Source organism: Lepidochelys kempii, chromosome 6 (assembly GCF_965140265.1).
Source record: "Lepidochelys kempii isolate rLepKem1 chromosome 6, rLepKem1.hap2, whole genome shotgun sequence".
NCBI lineage: Eukaryota > Metazoa > Chordata > Testudines > Cheloniidae > Lepidochelys > Lepidochelys kempii.
The window spans coordinates 110,412,907-110,434,917 of record NC_133261.1 but is presented as its reverse complement, the minus strand read 5'-3'; the positions used below and the strand labels follow the sequence as shown (position 1 = coordinate 110,434,917).

Here is a 22,011-nt window from a genome sequence, read left to right as displayed (position 1 = left end):
GTAATACAATTCTTAATTATCTTACTGTAGTGTTAAAGACGCATGTGTTGGATGTAATTGAACTGGCAAGGGGTAAATAAAAATGTTCTAAAATGTGTTCTTTCCTAGGAAAGATCAGTTTTCCTGCTATCCAAGCTGCTCCATCCTTTAGCTCATCATTTCCACAAATCTTCAAGGACAAGAAAGACATTCAGTGTCTTATCCCATGTGCCATTGATCAGGTTAGAAATTATTTTATTTTATTTTATTTTATTTTGGGATTTTTAAAATGCACCCATCAGACTTTCATGAGGTGACCAAAAAAATAGAAAACATCCTTCTCACAGGCCATCTCCTCAGGCAGAAGTCCTCTGAGGATACTGATAGGTCTTAAACTGTGTCCTGATAGGAATAATACAGGCTGTATCAGCCCAGTAGGCACTTTACTAATTTCATACTGATTCCCATTAAATCTTGACCCTGTCATGGTATCAGACTAGTCCCCAGTGTACATGAATGTATAATGGCTGCATGAAACATGTGGCTCTTACAGATCTCAAAGCACTACAAAGTCAGTATCATTATCCCTGTTTTACAGGTAGGAAAACTGAGCTACAGGAAAGGGAAGTGACTTCCCCAAGATCACCTAGCATGTCAGTGGCAGAGCCTGGAATAGAACTCATGTCTCCTGAGTTCTAGTCTGGTGGTCTTTCCACTAGACCACACTGCCACACTATATATTACTCATGGGTGGGAATTCCGCAGCACTGCACATGTGCAGTATTAATGTCCCCCTCCAGAAAAATGTCTTCTGATGGGGAAGCAAAGGGAAACTGCAAGAATGGTCATGCCCCTCTCCCCAGCAGGCATGTCAGTTCGGGTGCCCGGAGCACCCAGTGGAAATGTAAATAACCCCTGGGGCTGGGCTGGTATGCATGCATGGGGAGACGTCAGTCACATGCGGGAGGCGGGGAGAGCGTGTATGCAGGCGAGCAAGAGAGGCTCTGTCCCTCTTACTTGCTATTATAGCATGCCTGGCATGGGTGGCAAGGCTTCGGGGTGTTTCTGAGGAGGTAGGCATGGGACAGGCTCAGTCCCCCTCAGGCAGTGCAGAATGTAACAGACTGTCTGCTTAGTCAATTGTTCCCAGTGTTCTTAACAAATTCCCCCAGGAGTATAAAACAGGTGTAAAAGTTTTAGGCTCCTTTACATTGCCAGAGTGGTGTAAAGGACAGTATGGCCTTATAAATGCCTATAATCTAAAGTTAGAACTGGTCTAAATTTTTGGACTGAAAAATGTTCCAATCAAAATATGCTCTATGAATTGTTTACTCTTGACCTTTCTGGAGATGGTCAGTAGCCTATATAAATTGTGAGTTTGATACGCCAGCACTCAGGGGCAGGGGTTCCGGGGGCAGTCAGGGGACAGGGAGAAGGGGTGGTTGGATGTGGCAGGGGGGGCTGTCAGGAAGGAGAGAGGGAGTTGGATGGGGCGGTGGGGGACAGTTAGGGGTGGGGGTCCGGGGGCGGTCAGGGGAGAGAGTGCGGGGGGTGGATGGGGCAGAGGTCCCCAGGGGGCCGTCAGGGAACAGGGGGTTGGATGGGGCAGGAGTCCTGCGGGGGCTGTCAGGGGCTGAGAAGTGGGGGGGGGTCGAATAGGGTGCGGGAGCCTGGCCATGCCTGGCTGTTTGGGGAGGCACAACCTCCGCTAACCAGCCCTACATACAATTTCATTAACCCGATGCGGCCAGCAGGCCAAAAAGTTTGCCTGCCCCTGCCTTAAAGCAACCCAGCTTGGAACTCCACCCAGACAGCCAAGCCAGATATGAGGAGGATTACTGAAAATCTTGTGCATCATATACAAAGTTCTACTAATCCCAAAGGATCAGGCACATTACCCACCAGGTTAATGAATATTTCCGATCTTACCCAAATACACGCTTACAGCCAATTTTATTAACTAAACTAAGATTTATTAAGAAAGAAAAGAGAGTGAGTATTGGTTAAAAGAGCATTATATATACAGGTGTGAATAGACGTCTTAGGTCAGTTTCTAGTGGAGATTATGAGCTTTAGAGTTGCAATGAGTCCTTTCCAGAATCAGTTCATCAGGTTATAGTCCAATGTCCAATATCAGGGTGATCTAGAATGGAACTGGAGACTTCAGTCTTGCAACTCAAACTTCCCCTTATAAAGCTGAAGTAGATCTGAGATGAAAGGATCAGGGCCCAAGAGTTTTTATAGATCCCTTAACAGCAGGTGTTCGTTGGGTGAAGAATGGTGTCTTTGAAGTAACCTCCTATTTCCTAAGCACCACCTGTAATTAGCTACATAGACTAACATAAGGTAATTACCCATCATCAGCCATTTACAGGTAATTTACTACAAACTTCAAATAGAAATAAGGACGATAATATCACTACATTCACAGCTTATTTAAATGTGAACATCTACTTTTGCTCTCCGAATCAACAGAATACAGCAAAAGACAGGAACCGTTTGGTTACATTGTCAACCTCTAACAATATATATGTAAAGACACACAAAACACAAACATTATTTACTAATATGTCTTTAAAGGTTGAATCTAGGTCAATTAGCCTGCTAGTTATGCAAGCTTTTCTGGCCCTGTGTCACACATCAACATTGTAAAACCACTGCTGTTGGCTCCCTTGTTGAAAGTCTTGTTAGAGATCAAGAAACTAACAGGCATGAAAGCAGCACTACCTACTCTATCCTGGAGGAGGTTTCTCTAATTTACAAGCTGTGTATGTTTTCAGGGTACTTTTGATAAGAAGTTTACAGTGCTCTTGCCCAGAACTTAGTGTCCTGTTGATAAATAGCAGACTTCCATCTCCTGAGCAGTCAAACTTCATTTTCATAAGTGCCAAGTTCACACGGTTTCTTCTTAAATAAACTTCATGGTTTGTTATGAAAGGATGGGCTCTAAAAAGAAACCAGAGATATAAGAAGGGATTTTTCAAGGGAGATTGGAAATAGGTTATGAGACGTTTTGTCACTGGTTGGAATCTGAACCAGATGAGTTGTAATCAAACGGTTCTGAACTATGTATATTCACTTTTATTCAAGGCTTTTATTGGTGGTTGTTCTAGGATCCTTATTTTAGAATGACAAGGGATGTAGCACCAAGGATTGGATATCTTAAACCAGCCTTATTGCATTCGATCTTCTTCCCAGCGCTGCAAGGAGCACAGACAAAAATGAGTGCTAGTGACCCCAACTCCTCCATCTTCCTCACTGACACACCCAAGCAGATCAAGACAAAGGTAAGAACCGAGTGTTACAATAAGCCCTCTTTTTGTTTTGTTTTGTTTTTGTTGACCATTTTTTTAAACAAATCCACATCCTTTTTCCTTTTATAATTTATTCTAATGTACTTTCAGAGTTGGACTGAGTAAGACACATAACTAACCTAGTCTGATCCTGTGATGTAAATCAAAAGAAGAGCTCTTGTTCTTTATTGACTACTCCATGGCACCGAATACCACCGTGTTACACAGTGACAGTTGCTAGGCAGGCCAAGCTTTCACTGCGGCTCAGTGGATCTGCTACTGCCATGTACTTCTCCAGCTAATTAGTCTGTGAACAGAAATATTACATTAACCTTCTCTTTGGTTTTAAAAAGAGTATCTATCTCCTCTCCAGTGCATCCCCATAACTCCTCTTAATCCTAAAGAAAATCATGCATTTATAATGACAAGAGACTAAGTTAGACTAGGTTTGTTGCATGTGACATGTGCACTATGGAGTTTGCATAAAGAATGAATCATCTTTAGAATATACTGAAAACATTACGAAGTTAGACAAGAGGAAACCTGACTTCTAGGCATACGATACCCAACCCCTAAATCAAGGGTATCTACATGTAGGTAAACCTCCTTGTATTTAGAAAGTATGCAGCAAAGGAGCGTTCAGCCCATGTATTGATTGGTGGGGATCACTGTCAGTCAAAGCAGAGGAAAGATTTGTTGTGTCTTATAGCTGGTTAGGCAGCATTCCTAACATGTCTGACAAACTGTCATGGAATGTAGCAGCTAGGATCTCTGGTATGGTTTTTTTCTGTGAACAATTAGTGTCCTGCATGTGAACTGCTGGGTGTGTCTTGAGGAAGCAGTATTTGTTTAAGAATTATAATTACGACTTCAGCATTGCGTCCTCTTGCATTTGTGTGGGAAGAATTCCACAATTATGCAGAGTTTTGGTTTAAGTAGGTAGATTAACTCTTCTGTTTTATTGGGAGAGGGAAAAAAATTCTAATCCCTTGCTTTAAAATAGTGATATGCATTTAAATACAATATTGGTAGTTTACCTCCTGTCTCTTGGAGGGTATCAAATATACTCTAGGGGCAATCCAAGGTATTGTAAGCCAATAAATCCTATTTCTGCACCCAGTAAACTGGTTGAAACAATAATTAAAGGTAGAATTATAAACACCAGATCACAATATGATAGGCATTTCTTCTACAAAGGAAAATTATGGATCGGAATAGAATTTTTTAAACATGTCAGTAAAATCTTGTATAAAGGAAAACTAATTAATATTGATGTAAACTTTCAAAGGCCTTTGAAAAAGCCTATTCCAAGAGGCAATTAAGAAGTCATGAAGAGAAAGGCGAAGTACTGTCTGTTGATCAAAAAGTGGCTAGGAGACAAAACAGAGTAGGAATAAATGGCAAATTTCCAACATGGCAAAAGATTAACAGCAGGGTGCCACAAGATTCTTTACTAGAACTGATTTTTAATAATTTTATTAATAATTTTATTAATGATATGGAAAAGGGTATGAGCAGTGAGGTGGTAAAACTTGCAGATGGCACAGGCTAATTAGATTAGTCAAGATTGGAAGACTGAGGAGCTTGAGAGGGACCTAACCAAGCTGGGTGAATGGGCAACACTATGGTACATTAAATTAATTGCTGATACATGTATAGCATAATAATCTCAACTACTTATACATCGAACTGGATTTTAAATTAACTTAATCAGCTCAGGAAAAAGACCTTCTTCATTGTGGACAGCTCAATGAAACCCTCTGCTCAATGTGCAGAAGCAGTCAAAAAAAAAACAACACAATGTTTGCATGCTTAAGAAACGAGGGCAAGAATTATACAGAATATATCAGTATATGAAACAATGGTATGCCCTCAGCTGGAATTTTGCTTTCAGTTCTAGTCATCCCTTCTCAGCAAGTATATTGCACAATTAGATGAGATTCAGAGATTAAAAACATGAACAATTCAGAGTATGAGAAAATTCTTATTTGAAGAGTCAAAAGACTGGAATAGTTTGCCTTACTGTGCAGGTGCAGAGGAGTGGAGACGTGATAGAAGTATATAAAATAATGAGTGTTCTAGAAAAGGCAGATTGTGAGCGGCTGTTCAGCCTGTCTCCTAACACAAGAACAAGGGGACGTTCCATGAAATTGGAAGGTGACAAATTCAAAATTGATTTTAAAAAAAATGTTTTAAGTTTTCAGACAGTGAATAATTAACCCATGAAACTCATTGCCCCAAGATACCATTTAAGATCCAGATTTTAGCAAGATTCAAATGTAGACATTCTACATTCAAATGTAGATATTTTTATGACTAAGAATACCCAGTTAGAGCAAATACAGTAAATCCCAAACAGGATTTCATCTGTAAACAGAAGAAAATGAAAAAGGGCAAATAGCAAAAATGAAGGTGCTGGACACTGTCTCTTTCTAGCCTTGGCCATTGTTGTCTTCAGCTCCTCTCTTCTCCTTCTCTCGTCGCTCTTGGTAATTGCTAAATCCTACCAGTTTTATTCTCTCTCTGACCTCTCTAAAATCTGTCCGCTCCACTCCATTCTCCTTCAAAGTTAATTTCTCAGTGAGGTGAATATAGGATATACCTAACAATGTTGCTGTTGTTTGTATGAAGATAGTTTTGTGCAATAATAATAATACATAGCCTTCCTTACAAGTGGTGACAACTGCAGCAGAAAGGACTAGGTTTTCTTAATGAAAATCTGGGCAAATTCTTGATGCGACTTAATTAGACCTAAGGGACCTGTTTATGGGTTGATTGTGTGCGTCATCATCTTGTCCTGCTGCTCACAGCTTGTCACTCCCCTTGTCATGTCCCACCATTACCTTCTGCATAAGGCTCTGCACAAGTCTCCTCCTGCTTGCACCTCCGCTAGTCTTTAAGGCCGATTTTTTTTCGTAATATTTGTATGTAATATTGATATAAGTGCTTATGGCCCTTCCATATCAACTGTTTATAGTGTAATTCCCATTTGACAGATGTTATACCATCAAATAATTATGTTGTTCTAGATCAACAAGCATGCCTTCTCTGGAGGTAAAGATACTATTGAAGAACACCGGAAGTATGGGGGTAACTGTGAGGTTGATGTCTCTTACATGTATCTTACCTTCTTCCTTGAAGATGATGACAAACTTGAAAAAATGAAGCAGGTAAGGAGCCAACTTAAAGATCATTACTATTTATCTTTTCATGGGGAGGGACCCAGCTACAATCAAGGCCTCCTGTTTGAACCTCCTATGGAATATATCCATGATATAATGCTGTATCCTCCCTTTATAAGGGTTTCTCTATTCTAGTTCAACTCTGCAAATGATCAAGATTTGTGTGTGATGGTTGTGGCTTTCTCTCCTCACATGTACCACTTTCTTTTTCTTTTTAAAAAGTGGGGAAAGACAACCCCCTATATTTTCATGAGGTCTTGTGTAGGAGGATCTCTTCCCTCCCTCTACCCCTTTTTAAATTATGCTACTTTGTTTGGCTTTTCTTTATATGTGTTCATGAAGTTTTAAGTATATTGTGCATATTAACCCTACTTGTGTAGTGTGCAATGTCTCTAAACCCTTTGTAGCTTTTAAAGCTATTGTTGGGAACACTGGGGCATGGCCACTAGGTAACTCGAGGGGATGGAAGACCACGAGTGTCGATGAAGCCCCCTCGCACTAGGCCCCGGTGTCCTTGGCCCCCCCCCGCCTGGAGGCACTCGCAGCAGCTCTGCGTGCTAGGCCCAAGTGTCCTTGGCCCCCCCGCCTGGAGGCACACACAGCAGTTATGCTGAAAGTCTGCAACAGTATGTTGCAAAGTCAGACTGCCTAAAACTAAGCAAGGCCAAACAAAAAAAATATAAAAAAAAATGCTGAATAAAGCAGCTTTATGTATAGTTTAACAAATAATACAGAGAATCAGGGAACTAGCTGGGAACTAAATTGGCTGGCTATATAAATACTTAAAGCAGCTTGCTATTAAATAAATATGCTAAAAAAATATATATATAAAAGCCTGTGTAATTTCCTGCTTTGTTGTACAGAATTTAAAATTCAAATCTCCCTGTACCTTTTTGAAGCTTCAAATAAACTTTTCTGCTTCTCCACCCCGTTGTAATTATTGGGTGCAGCACACCGGGAACAAACCAACTCAAGCTGTTGTTCAGCCTCTCGGCACTGGGTGCCGGCAACACTAGTGAGAAGTTTATTTCATATGCTGATAGTCGTGATGGACTAACTCAACTTTTGACATGTTTATATTTATATACAATGAAGTCCACACAAAAGATCTCACTAATATAAGTAATTTCCCTCTAAAACCTATCTAGCAAGAACTCCTCATCCTGGGATTGGTGGCAGGGTAAGGGTCGTACGGGTCATTGATGGGTCTAAGCAGCACATGTGTTCTTTGGAAAGCAGTACTTTCACTCGCTACTGAAAGCAACTGGACCAAGACTAGTTTGTTGACTTTCCCCACTCAGAATAGCTGTTAGAAAGATCAGGAGCTGCCAATTCCTCTTTATCTCTCCCCACCCAACTTTCCCTGAACAGGGAAGGAAGCAGAGTTGAGGAAGTTGTTGATCCTTTTGGAATACTGCAGCCAAGTCCTTGTGTGTTCCAGGAGCACAGTGGGACACGCTGGCTGAGTGGTTTCCTGAAAATCTCCTAGCACTGCATCAGCAACAGCACAGCTCTCCTAGGGCCAGTGCACGCGTAGACCTTCTGCTAGGATTTTTGCCACCACGCTGTCTGAGAGCCAGGTTAGAAAACACGGTGGCAAAAATACTTCAGCCAGCCTAGCACGAATGGAACTGGGCCAGTTGTAGTGAGATAGTCGGAGGCTTTCAAAAAATGGTCATTGAGGAGATCTCCCCTCAAGCGGCGACCTGTCCCGGCTGCTCCTAGATGGAGGCACGGCAGGCAGCTCCGTGCACTTCCCCCGACCCTGCCCTGAGCACTAGCTCCGCAGCTCCCATTGGCTGGGAACTGTGACCAATTGGAGCTGTGGGGGCAGCGCGTGGGGGCAGAGGCAGCACGCAGAGCCGCCTGCCACACCTCTGCCTAGGAGCAGCCGGAACAGGTCGCTGCTTGTGTGGAGCCACCCGAGATGAGCGCCCCCCAGGATCCGGCACCCTGCACCCCCTCCCGTGCTCCTACCTGCTGCACCGAGCCCTCTCCTGCACCCAAACTCCCTCCCAGAGCCCGTGCCCCAACCCCTCACTGCCTCCTGCACCCAAACTCCCTCCCTTTTAGTTAACGAGCATTTTTCACTTACTGGCACCCCCGCCTCTCCCCTCCTCCCCCCACAATTTCCCCAACTTGCCAGATAAAACAGCTTTTACTGTAACTGGATTTTCAAGTTAAAACTCTGCTCACTTAGTTTAGTCACATAAGCATGTTCAATAAAAAAAACTTGCTGTACTGTGTTGATAAACCCTTTAAAAATCAGTGAGTGATGTTGCAGATTACACTACCAGTGTGATATCAGGTGGTCTTCTGGCATATATAATTTTAGTATACGTGCAAATCTTTATTTGCCAGGAGCTGTGCTCTTAAAGAGATTCTGCTCAACATTGAGGCTCTTTTCCATATTACTGGATTAGTTTTTAACAACTGACACTTTCTTGGCAGGCTTACGCAAGCGGAGCACTGCTCACAGGAGAGCTAAAGAAGGTGCTTATTGAAACACTGCAGCCCTTGATAGCAGCTCATCAGCAGAGACGCAAACAGATCACAGATGAAATGGTGAAACAATTTATGACTCCACGGAAACTGGCATTCGATTTTTAATAATGTAGATGTAATTTATCAATAGATAGGAAATAGACTGAATTGTTTTCTGTTGTATGTCATCACTCCTTAATTATGCAAAGGCTGCAATCAGTGCTTTATGAATGTTGCTTTTAACAAGTTATTTTCAGTGTACAATTAGTGACTATTTGGAAGAATTGTTAAGATATTATTCAGATCTGTATTTAAAAAACCAAAACTTGTTAGGCGAGGTATCAGTTTCATTGTAACAGAAATGTCAGAGCTGCCAGATTCTATGGCGAACCATGTTAACAGAGGACCCTATTACTGTATTTAAGTTGAAAATACTAAAATATAATAAAATTTCTATTGTAATGCCAAAGTCTAACTTATAAATTGTTCTAGATATGCTAGTAAGAGTCCATATCTCAAAAAGAAATGAAATTCTTAGTAGATCCAACTTTTTTTTATCTGTGGTGCTCAGCTTAATGGACTGGGTTATAATGGTGGCTGCTCAGGGACATATTGCACATACATAGTAGGTGAGTTTTAGAGGGTAAATTGTACAGGAATATGTTCCAGATGTTAAATGGATAAGGAGAATACACATCTCTGTTGCTAAAGCAGAGAACTGGGAGTCACGCTGACTCTGCCACAGCCTTTTGGCAAGTCATAGAACCTCCTCTCCCTTCATTTCCACATCTGTAACAATGGAGTGGTAATACTTACCTCCCCAAGGTAAGTGTTCACTAATGTTTGTAAAGTTGGGCCAAGTTCACTAATGTTTGTAAAGTTTTTATCCTCAAATGGAAGACACTATAGAAGTGCGAATTACTTTTCCGTTACCGGAATCTAAAATGCCTCAGATTATGCTAAGAAACCTCGTATGCTAAGGTATTTCTTTTTAAGTTGTGCATTTGTTACAAAATCTACTTCCTTGAAATACCCCATAAACTATTTCCATCTCCAATTTCTTTAAGCAACAGACGATTACAATCTGTAGTGCAACACATGCAGTAGCCATACAAACAAGCAACTGACATTTTTGATAGTGCTGAAAACGTTATTCGTTAGACTGGATCTAAAGTATAACAATGTATGTGTATTTATAACTCATACCTGTCTGGATGATAGAATTGGAAATACAGTTGAGCAGCTGAAGAAGTGTGTTTTACCCATGAAAGCTTATGTCCCAATAAATCTGTTAGTCTTTAAGGTGCCACTAGACTCCCTGTTGTTTTTGTGGATACAGACTATCATGGCTACCCCTCTGATACTTGATAGAAAATAGTGTTATGTTGTAATATTTGACATTCATTTAAAGTGAAATGAAAGTAGCTAGGACTGTTTGTAAGATTCCATCCATTAGAGGTTGATTCAATAAACTGTGTATGTGGTAAGAAAGGTGATAGGCAGTTTGAACCCCTGAAAAATCAATTTGCCAGGCCTTCTATACGATAGAACCAGGGTACATGCAAACCAAAGTCTGTGGTGTTTGTACAGTGAACAGTGCCCTAGTAGTCCTTTCCCTATGTAAAGGTACACTCCCAACTTTTTTCATACCTTACTAGACAGAGGAGTACAAAATCTATCTTTTGTAGTCAATACATTTCTTTTACTGTTTATCTTTACCAGTGAGTTTGTATGAAGTGTCCGGTGAATCTGCTCAGGTTTGCAAAGGCTGGTGTATATCCACTTTCCATTGATGAAGTGGTGAACCAATTAATAAATTTGCACTGCTAGTCTTGAGCAGTGCAAGACGCTATTTTCCTGAGATACAGTACTGGGAGCTGGGGGGGATTCAGCCCTGGTGCCTTTCTCTGTGTGATTCATGAGTGGCTCTGGGAGCATTCGTGCAATCTAGCTGGCTGTGGGGTTGCCACATGCGGTTGTGCTGAGTGAAAACAGCACCTGGAGGGGTTTGCTGTTGGTCACTAGCCAAGCATTGTGAGAGACAGCCCAGGCTGGAGAGAGTTCAGGGAGCACAGCGGTCCCACAGCCTCAGGCTGCGCCCCGTGGATCCTGTCACAGTGGGTTATTGTGGGAAGGGAGGGAGATGTTTAATGGCTGAACTTAATATCTGATCCAAACCCCATTGCAGTCAAAGAGAGCTTTTCCATTAACTTTAAATGGGTCTTGAATCAGGCCCTTAATGCATAAGAACATGAAGGACTAATTCAATAATCCTGCTTAGAGCTAGCAGACACTGCACAATTTCTCCCTTCCCATCCTCCGAATTCTGCCAATGCACTCGGGTCCTTCAGTCTCACAATTTGGCACAACTGGCGGCAGCTGCTGCTGAGGAGTATGTTGAATGGTTTTTTAGTATGACACGGACACGTCCACCTGGGACCAGGGGTTAATTAGGAAACTTGTTAAAGTTGGGATCTTGCTACCACTTGTTTAAACTTCATTATTTATGTGCTGAAAACTATTGACCTCTCACCCCTGACCTGATTTTGGGAGGTTTATGCCTAAAATCAAACTAAGAAGCTTAAAAATGTTGATAATAAAAATAAATAAAGCTGTAATGCAAGTAGGGGAAATAAAGTGTATAAGTATTTGTAAAAGTATGAGGTGTAATCCATTAGCATCAAGCCTAAATAGTTAACGTAAGTGCTTTTGACCTAGGGTTATAAGAGTTAGCAAAACAGGCTATAAAACAAAGTGCTTAGTTTTTTCTCCTAAAATATGGTGGCCTGATGTCACAGATAAAATCTCACTGGGTTTAGTACACTGAAGTCAACTTTACCAACAGCTACCCATTTATATAGTCCATCACATCACCATAGTATCCGAGCACCACCAAGTATTTAAAAATTAAATCTCTATCTATCTTCCTTCCCAGGCTGCAGGCAAACTAACTTGACTTCCATCCTCTCCTATTTAAAGACGTTAAAGTATTTCCCTGTACGAGAAAGGTGAAATACTATGCCTCTGTACGTGAGACGTTAACTGTTTGATTAATGTGGACTTTTTAATGGTGACCTTTCTAGCTTCCCACAATCCAACTTTAACCATGTTTGATCCACACTCTCAATATTGCAGGGTATTATGGGTTTATGGATATTTTTCTAATTTCTTTAAAGAACTTCCAATGCAAATTTCTTCTGTTTGTGCAGATTTCCCAGGCAGTGCAGCAATATGTCCTAATTTGTTTCAACAAACTTACATTACTGTAGGAGGAACAGGAACAGTGTGTGCAATTCTGTAACTTTTAACTCAGATGTACAGAATTATTTTGTATTTAAGTATCTAAAATCCAGCTGGAGATTACTAGAAAGGAATGTGAAAACAGAATGAATTAAACATGTTTGCTGATATAATGCTTTAATAAAGTACTGCAGTAATTTCTTACAAAAAAATGTTTCTGAAAACTGAAGTTTACATATAACAACAGCAAGATTAATATTTCCCGAACAAGACTGACAAACTCAAATTTCCACTGGAAAATGTCACTCAACAAATCCCAGAGGTCAGGGGAGAACAGAATCTTCAAAAGTTTCAGTAAAATCCTTGAGAGCTTTTGTCAGATAATGATCAACTGACAAACTTTACATTGACTTGCTGGTAGTTTGTTCGTCTCAGTATAATAAAAATGTGGATCAAGTTGACATAAGTCTGCGTTTAATTTCTTCTTTCAGCTCCCGGTACTTAACAAGGGCATCTACTTTCATATCACACTTCTTTTATCCCCTGTCCCTGTTCTTGCAAAGACTGGATCAGTCACTCATAGATACTGCTTGTCCAAACTCTGCAAGGCCTGAAGTTGCCCCCAAAAGTTTGGATCCTCTATAGTTCCTGTGAATTAAGGATTCCTCCAAGAGATTTTGCTCACTGCATACTGCCAGGTGGACCTGAGCTCAGAGTTAGTCTCCAGCACCCCATAACAGGGCAGTAAAGCTAGAGAGCTATCTACAGATGAACTATGTGGGGGCAGTTAAAGGTATGAAAGCTATCAAAGCTATTGCCACAGTGTCTCAGTAGGTTTGGTATAACAAGAGGAACTCAAAAATGGAAATATGGCTCTCCAGCAATGAAGGGTGGTTCAGAATGACAAATACTCCTTGTGACTAGCCTCGCTAAATTGCCTCACTTCTTAGTGTGATGCACCCTGGAAACCACATGGCAATAGCTGAGAACATTGCCTCAGAAACAGGAAGTAAAAGGCAAGACAAAAAATATATGCCACAGACTGGCCCCTCTATCACAACACTGCTTTAAGTGTAAAGCCATTCACTTCATGGTACAAAAGAGACTTGTTTACACAGAAAGCTGCAGTTTCTGGCAAAAAGTGTTTGGTAATCAGCATGGCAAATGTGTTGTCTTCCTTGTGCTGACTGGCCTTCAGCCTGGATAATTTATCAGAAGAAATAGTTCTCTGATAATTAAAGTTGCAATTAATAGCTCATGGTCAAGGCAACATTAAGCAAAGCAGAACAGTCAATTCCTGGATCCCAGCATTCACACATCAAAAACACTTTGCTTGGTGTATTTGCATTTTACCTGTGTCTGTGGTACATACATAGTGTACAGTGTTAGACTTACAGCAAAAGTGGGCTTGTTTGTTTGTTGTTTTATTAATCACGCATGTGAAGTGAAGACCAGTTTTTATTTTGCTAGGCAACAGAGAGGAGAGACACTGAGTGTCCAGGGCCCCTGTTGTCCCAGGGAGGACAGCAGGGTGCCTGCTGACAAGGAGGGGCAGTGTCAGAGAGCAAGGAGGGCGGCAGAGTCAAATGACTGGTAAGTGCAAGCCCAGGAAGAATAACTAGCTGCACCAATAGCAAGGGAGATGCCTGCCCCTGGGAGCCCTGAAAGGGGAGGGAGGAGCTATGTTGGAGCAGTCTGGAGCCAGCCACAAAAAGGGCAGAACTCGCAGTGTGGGGAGCTGGTGAATCCAGTCTCTAAGGACCTGGATGCAAAATCCCTCAGTTTAGCCCCTTCTTCGAGGCAACTCCCAGTTTAGAGGTCTTTGTTGGGAAAAATTCTGCCTATTAACCTGTGGAGGAGCTTAGTGCCTTATCCCAAGTGTGAGTCTGTTGGGCTGCACTAAGCCAAGTTGCTAATTGCTGCTACAGACAATATCGCGGTCAAGGACCCCTATAAAATGCGCGTACCAACCGGCCGCTAATTTTACATTTGCTGTATCAGGTCACATGACTGGGGACATTGACGGATATTATCAGTGTGGGCACCGGTGACCCTGAGAGTAGTGTTTTACCCTGTTATATTTACTTCCTGTTTAATCTAATTACTGTGTTGAATATATTGTGTGTGTTTGTGTTATTTCTTGGGAGTTGGCAAGTAAGTGGGGGTTACCCATGGTTAGAATTTTACTTCCAAGCTGCCCTGGTGACCCTGCCCTGCCAGGAAGAAGCAAGCGGGGTGGAGGCACCGCCAAATAAATTCATATGGGAATACAGAAGTTACATCCTACTGAGCTGAGGCAGGATCCAGAAAAACACAGGCCTGTCCATCAAAACCCATAAGGGTATTTCCACTAAAACAGGTAACCAGGTGAAGAGAGGTGCTACACAAGTTAGATCAAGTTTGTACAAAAGTAGGAGACAACTTGACAAGACAACTAAATGGACGAAATGTATTAGTAATCAGCTACTTCTCTCCAATTCTGTATATCACGCCCCCATAAGTCTACTGATTTCACCCAAGACCTCCATTGGTGGACTGTTGTTTGAGTGTTCTGTTATATGAAAAGTCTTCTCAAAGGAAGCAGCCACCTTAGAACCGAGTGATGTAATATGCTTTTACTTCATAAGATGGTCTGCAAGTCTCATTACACCTTCATATGTTACGAACACCACCATGTTCACTGGAAAAGCACGAATGCAGTTTAATCCAAGTCCTTTGAAAAGAACTCTTATTCCTTCTTCTTTCACACTTACTCGGATGCAGTGTATGAGTCCTCTGTATTTGCATTGTCCCAAGTTATCTACTTGCAGCCGTGATTTAATTACATCCATAGGAGTAGCTACGGCCCACCCAAACACTCCAGCAGAGCCACCAGAAATAAGCACAGTCAATATGTCTGCAAAAAGAGAACCAATAGTAGGAGTAATTAACCAGAGCATGGTAATGATATAGTAGTAAGCATTTCCAGAGAGACTTTTTCCAGCTACTCGTTCAAATCTAACACTGTGAACAGTTTTAGGAGAAGGGGAAAAACTGCAGAAAGAGACTGTTTTACTAAAAATTAGTTTTGTACAGCGTGACTGACCTCACAACAGTCCAAATCAGAAGTAACGCCACTGATGTCGTAGCATTACAACCGTATAAGTGAGCTCAGAGTCTCTTCATGCGGACTTTTCATTAACTTCAACTAGAGTTCTAGCAACCTCAGCCAGTCTACTGGATTTGTCATGCCATATCAGACCATTCTAGGGGGTTGTATTGTTCCCATCACTACAGTATGCAAGTCCATTTACACTGTATAACCATTCAAACAGCACTCTTGACACACCATCAAGTTTCAGATGCTGCCTCCAGGTGTGACCAGTGCTTGACCTTATGCTGAAATAAAGTGAAACAAATCTACAATGAACCTGACCATTTATGCAATTCAGGAAGGGGAAGAAGGAATTCCTTTCTGCCCAAAGACAAAGTTGTGTTCTTAACAAAACTGTGCCTTGTAACGTCTTTCTCTAGATCGCAATCCTGCTACCCTGTAATGCCTGTAGCAGTAAATTCTGCAGGATATCTAGCACCTGTATATTCTATATAGTTCCAATGTTTCCAATATTTTAAATGTGCTACCTTTTGATTTCACAGCATATTGATTTTTTCATATAGCAACAAGACAGGTGGCTCGGGCCACCTTACCTATTTTCATGTGGCGTTTGTTTTTGAGACACTATAGTTAAGGCTGAGCTGGAGCCTGCCACTATAGGGTGATGAATGCCCTCAACTGAAGGTGTTCAGCTCCTCTGCAGCTGGAGCCCACCACCTGTTTCCAATTGCTTATATAACTGTCTCACCAAAAATAATCTTTGCTGAAACTGCTCACAGAAGGGCTTAGCCCAAGTGGGAGGCATTTTGTAGCCATCTTGGGGTTACTGGCCTATTAGGAAACTTAAGACTTTTTTTGTTTCTGTGTCTGGGATAGTTCAAAGGCCTTTGTTTTCAAACTGCAGCCTGGGCACGTCGCACTTGCAGTGCTGCGGGCTGTGGAATGCTTGGTCTGTCTCACTTGCTGGAATTCTTCCCCATCGCTATCTGAAGAGGAGGTGCCTGGCTTGAGAACGAAGCATTCCAAGTGTACAGAAGAGATTGCTATGCATGGAATAATTACCGCCTAATGAAGTTGGTCTGATTTCACAATCCAAGCAGTGTTGAGGGCAACACCACCCAGATGGGAAATTGCTTAAGGAAGACTCATATCCTGCAAGAAGTGGTGGATATGATACACTAGCTGGCCCTCCTCTCTCTAAAACCCCAATTTTTCAAGGGACTGAGGGCCTGCCACTCTCTCTGATTGAATTAAATCCTTTGTTAAAGGGTTTATTCAAATGAGAGTTGAGGCCACTCAGCACCTCATACGATTAACCCCTTAGTACAGAACCAGTTCCCCATGTATTACTGCAGGACACTGTGCTACCATAAATTGAATGGTTCCAACCCCTGGCAGTCATTAAAAACTGCACGGCATATTATCTAAGAGTAGCGGTGTCATCCCCAACATGTTTAGTCAAATTTCAGTTCCATTCTTCTTATAGTAAGTAGCCTCTGCATCTTCAAATAAATATGACAATCTTTGCTTCTTATCCTAAACGACTTTAGTCAGATTGTTTTGCATTTTTAAAACTGTGTCCTGTTTCATCCCAGAGGTAGCTGCATTTCATAGAATATCAGGGTTGGAAGGGACCTCAGGAGGTCATCTAGTCCAACCCCCTGCTCAAAGCAGAACCAATCCCCAACTAAATCATCCCAGCCAGGGCTTTGTCAAGCCTGACCTTAAAAACTTCTAAGGAAGGAGATTCCACCACCTCCCTAGGTAACCCATTCCAGTGCTTCACCACCCTCCTAGTGAAAAAGTTTTTCCTAATATCCAACGTAGACCTCCCCCACTGCAACTTGAAGCAATTTATTCTTAAGCAATGTGATTCCTATTGACTGGGAAACCTGTTTTGGGTAACCACTACATGTCACTTATTCAAGGAATCCCACCCTACTTTGCTTAGCTTGCAGGGTCTAATTAAAGGGTGATCAAAACTATACTGAAAGACTTGTTGATACTTTAAAATAGTCACCTCGTACAGATTTCACTATGTATAGTTTGTGCATTCAGTAAGTAAATCATTTTGGGAGCCACTTGGATGAATGGTACTATGTAAATGCAATAATTGTAAGCTTTGTGGTTGAAAACCAATGCACAACAGCCTATAATAAGGACCTTTTATGAGTCAAAATTTCCAAGGAGATAGATAAAAGGAATGTATACTCAAAATATACCTTCCCTGTTAATGCAATATAAATGAAGCTATTTTTGTAGGCAATCCTGAACTGTTTTCTCCACATACCTGGTTTATTTTTTCCAGCTGGAGTAAACCAATCACACAGGATATTATAGGTTAGGAAATACGTTGCAAATGAGTGGCAGTCCCTGCACAGTAATGCAGAACAACCTTTGTACAGACCCCCAAAACCTTCCTCTTTTGCTATCATCCTCAGACAATGCACAGGTCCTTGATACTTCGGCTTGGGGAGATGAGGAGCCGTAACTGAGTAATGTGATTGCTTCTGAGTTTGCATTCGAACTTTAGCTATTTCGGTAGGCGATATTAGCACCACCTGGGAAATTAAAAGAAAATATAACTTTTAAACTTTCACAGTGTTTGGATTAACATCATTATCCTTCCTGAGCCAATGAATCAATCACACTTGACTTTTCCAGGTAACAGTAGCAGTTTTACAGCCTAAGGCTAGCCAGTCCCAGCCGCCTCCAATTCAACTGAGCATGCTCTAAATCATCACAGAGCAATTGCAAGACTAAAGTTTGGAGCTGCCTAATCGTGAGTTAGGAGCACACAGTGGAATGAGAGGCAGGCAAAAGCGGTGCACTGGGGCATAGGAGAATAGGAACAAGCAGTCAGGCCATTAGGGAAGAAAGGAGGGAATCCTAAGCTAACAATACATTATATCAGTCCTAGTACATGTGTCAGTGGGCTGGAACCACTGTCATAAACAATACTAGAAATTAAACTGAGATGAGAAATCTTTGCTATTTGATTTGCCTGAATTAATCTGGGCATTAAATTGCTCTATACAATGTGATCTGCTATGAAAAATTATCTACTGAATGGTCCACCAGATGGGGCAAGGAAACATATACATGTAACTCGTGATAAGTGTTTTTTGAATACTTTAAACTTCTTCTCTAAAATAAAAACAATGTCAGGTGCCCAGCGATACTGAGCCAAACCAAACCAGCATGTGGGCACAACAGAGGAAGAGTAGAACTACTTTTTTTTTTTTTTAATTCTGTTGCAAGATTCCAAAGGGTTATTATAAACAGTGGGTTCCAATGACCTTCCTATAAGGACTGAACAAAAGCTATTCACTCTCTTTCCAGCCTCACATATATGGAACTGGGACCTTTCTTTGTGGTCTTTTTTGTGATTTACCTACCCGAACAGCACCAGTAGCACATCCAGCAAGAGAAATATCCACCTTTGATGGCTTCACATCTGAAGTGCCATATCTTAATCTGCAGATGTTATAAAGGAAGTTTCTGTATGCTCCAAATGAAAAAGAAGAAACAAGCGACACTGTGGAGACTGACAGTGACATGCCTTTGTAAAATCCCCATGCCTAGTTTGAAAGAGAGAGAGAGAGAAAGAATGGATTAGAAAGGAAATAGCCTGTACTTATGCAAGTGCCCTATCCAGTCTGCTCTGAAATGCAATCCATTCACTGTAGAGTCACCCTCAGCCTGCAGTTAGCTTTCTTAACAATTTAACAATAAAATTAAGTTCAACCTAAGTCTTCTCCCCAGGGCTGGCTGTTTGTACAGTCCCCATTCAGGGTTGGCCAGTCCAGACCCTCGGTTTTCTTTGGTCACTTCTGAGATCTCTCCTCCCTTCTACCTAGAGTGGAATTGATGGGCTGCTTGCAATATGAATCAGCAAGACACACTTAGCAGTTCATCACCTGCTAACAAGTGGGTTCACAGGATCATTATTCCGGTTGTTACACTCGCTTTTATGATACATGTAATGTATTAAACTAGATGTGCTTACTTTCTCTGCTTTGTATGTTTCTCGAATGCAGTGCCAAATTCCATTATAGCTCCTCTCCGTCTGAATTCTCACCTTTCAACAAAGGACATCATATTCAGAAAATATTAATGAATACATTAATACCATACCATTTTATTTGCAGTAGAATCTTGTTCTCAAGCAGACAGCAGATACTATCAGATATTAATTATAGAATATATTTGCATAAAGAATGTGAAAGAAAAATTTAAAGCATTCAGTTATATCACTAAAAGAAAAGGAGTACTTGTGGCACCTTAGAGACTAACCAATTTATTTGAGCATAAGCTTTCGTGAGCTACAGCTCACTTCATCGGATGCATACTGTGGAAACTGCAGAAGACATTATATACACAGAGACCATGAAACAAATACCTCCTCCCACCCCACTCTCCTGCTGGTAATAGCTTATCAAAGTGATCACTCTCCTTACAATGTGTATGATAATCAAGTTGGGCTATTTCCAGCACAAATCCAGGTTTTCTCACCCCCCACCCCCATACACACACAAACTCACTCTCCCCCCAACCTGAAGCAAATACTCACCAACAACCACATACCACACAACAGAACCACTAACCCAGGAACCTATCCTTGCAACAAAGTCCGTTGCCAACTGTGCCCACATATCTATTCAGGGGACACCATAACAGGACCTAATAACATCAGCCACACTATCAGAGGCTCGTTCACCTGCACATCCACCAATGTGATATATGCCATCATGTGCCAGCAATGCCATGTACATTGGTCAAACTGGACAGTCTCTACATAAAAGAATAAATGGACACAAATCAGATGTCAAGAATTATAACATTCATAAAACAGTCGGAGAACACTTCAATCTCTCTGGTCACGCAATTACAGACATGAAGGTTGTTATCTTAAAACAAAAAAACTTCAAATCCAGACTCCAGCGAGAAACTGCTGAATTGGAATTCATTTGCAAATTGGATACTATTAATTTAGGCTTAAATAGAGACTGGGAGTGGCTAAGTCATTATGCAAGGTAGCCTATTTCCCCTTGTTTTTTCCTCCCCCCCCCCCCCCCAGATGTTCTGGTTAAACTTGGATTTATGCTGGAAATGGCCCACCTTGATTATCATGCACATTGTAAGGAGAGTGGTCAGTTTGGATGAGCTATTACCAGCAGGAGAGTGAGTTTGTGTGTGTATGGGGGTGGCAGGTGATAAAAACCTGGATTTGTGCTGGAAATGGCCCACCTTGATTATCATACACATTGTAAGGAGAGTGATCACTTTAGATAAGCTATTACCAGCAGGAGAGTGGGGTGGGAGGAGGTATTGTTTCATGGTCTCTGTGTATATGATGTCTTCTGCAGTTTCCACAGTATGCATCCGATGAAGTGACCTGTAGCTCACGAAAGCTTATGCTCAAATAAATTGGTTAGTCTCTAAGGTGCCACAAGTACTCCTTTTCTTTTTGCGAATACAGACTAACACGGCTGTTACTCTGAAACCAGTTATATCACTGATTTACCAAATGGGGAGAAATGTAGAGGAACAGGCAAGAGCAAAAAATTAAGTTTTAGAAGTAAAGTTAAAACAAATACCTTTACTGTATCCAGTGGGTAACCCACAACAGCACTTAAGCCACCTGAAACAGATATTTTATTAAACAAGGTTAAGAATGTACATAATTACAGGACCAATTTCCTTATGCAAAGGAAGTCATTAAATGAATTTCAGTGAAATTCAATTCCAGAAAGTCAAGTTGTTTTTGATACCATATTTCTAATTTGTAGGTAACCAGAAAGTCTAAGCCAAAGATCAAGTTGCAAAAAAGAGAGGCTGAGAGAAATCAAAAGAAAAACTTTGGAGTGGCAAAGGAAACATCCCAGAGGTAACAGAAGCATAATGCAAGCCAGGTTTATAAACGAAAAAGTAACAAGTGTTGCCATGCACAGTGCTAATGTCATGGGTTGTGGGCTGCCCTGTTGACATTGGACTTTAGTTGTGTCTGGAGTTTTAACAGCACATGTCAAGAAAATAGTTGATTGTTTCCTACTCCCCTGCTTTTTGCATGTCCTTTCTCATCTTAGACTGTAAGCTTTCTGGGGCAAGAATCAAGCCTTCATACATAGCACACTGTGGCTCCACTTCTGTCATAAATATAAAGGGAAGGGTAAAACCCTTTGAAATCCCTCCTGGCCAGGGGAAAGCTCCTCTCACCTGTAAAGGGTTAAGAAGCTAAAGGTAACCTCGCTGGCACCTGACCAAAATGACCAATGAGGAGACAAGATACTTTCAAAAGCTGGGAGGAGGGAGAGAAACAAAGGGTTTGTGTCTCTGTCTGTAGTCGTCTTGGCCGGGGACAGAACAGGAATGGAGTCTTAGAACTTTTAGTAAGTAATCTAGCTAGGTATGTGTTAGATTATGATTTCTTTAAATGGCTGAGAAAAGAATTGTGCTGAATAGAATAACTATTTCTGTCTGTGTATCTTTTTTGTAACTTAAGGTTTTGCCTAGAGGGGTTCTCTATGTTTTTGAATCTAATTACCCTGTAAGATATATACCATCCTGATTTTACAGGGGGGATTTCTTTATTTCTATTTACTTCTATTTTTTATTAAAAGTCTTCTTGTAAAACACTGAATGCTTTTTCATTGTTCTCAGATCCAAGGGTTTGGGTCTGTGGTCACCTATGCAAATTGGTGAGGCTTTTTATCCAACATTTCCCAGGAAAGGGGGA

At 41.3% G+C, this 22,011-nt stretch overlaps 2 protein-coding genes across 5 annotated transcripts in view; one reads left to right on the top strand and one right to left on the bottom strand.

Moving 5' to 3' along the window:
* WARS1 (tryptophanyl-tRNA synthetase 1) overlaps nucleotides 1-10,247 on the top strand; it is a 31,018-nt gene extending 20,771 nt beyond the window's left edge. For both annotated transcript variants that reach the window (XM_073349656.1, XM_073349655.1), the window contains 4 exons: nucleotides 109-221; nucleotides 3,093-3,266; nucleotides 6,302-6,442; nucleotides 8,906-10,247. In XM_073349656.1, coding sequence (XP_073205757.1) covers nucleotides 109-221; nucleotides 3,093-3,266; nucleotides 6,302-6,442; nucleotides 8,906-9,064 — 587 coding nt within the window. In that variant the 3' untranslated portion in view covers nucleotides 9,065-10,247. The remainder of the gene's footprint in view (nucleotides 1-108; nucleotides 222-3,092; nucleotides 3,267-6,301; nucleotides 6,443-8,905) is intronic.
* A 2,097-nt stretch (nucleotides 10,248-12,344) lies between these two features.
* The window catches only part of SLC25A47 (solute carrier family 25 member 47), a 28,393-nt gene continuing 18,726 nt past the window's right edge, over nucleotides 12,345-22,011 (bottom strand). For 2 of the 3 annotated variants that reach the window (XM_073349653.1, XM_073349652.1), the window contains exons 2-6: nucleotides 20,873-20,916; nucleotides 19,282-19,353; nucleotides 18,671-18,853; nucleotides 17,563-17,833; nucleotides 12,345-15,074 (exon numbers count right to left, since the gene is read on the bottom strand). In XM_073349653.1, coding sequence (XP_073205754.1) covers nucleotides 14,794-15,074; nucleotides 17,563-17,833; nucleotides 18,671-18,853; nucleotides 19,282-19,353; nucleotides 20,873-20,916 — 851 coding nt within the window. In that variant the 3' untranslated portion in view covers nucleotides 12,345-14,793. The remainder of the gene's footprint in view (nucleotides 15,075-17,562; nucleotides 17,834-18,670; nucleotides 18,854-19,281; nucleotides 19,354-20,872; nucleotides 20,917-22,011) is intronic. The other variant, XM_073349654.1, reaches the window with a different exon arrangement.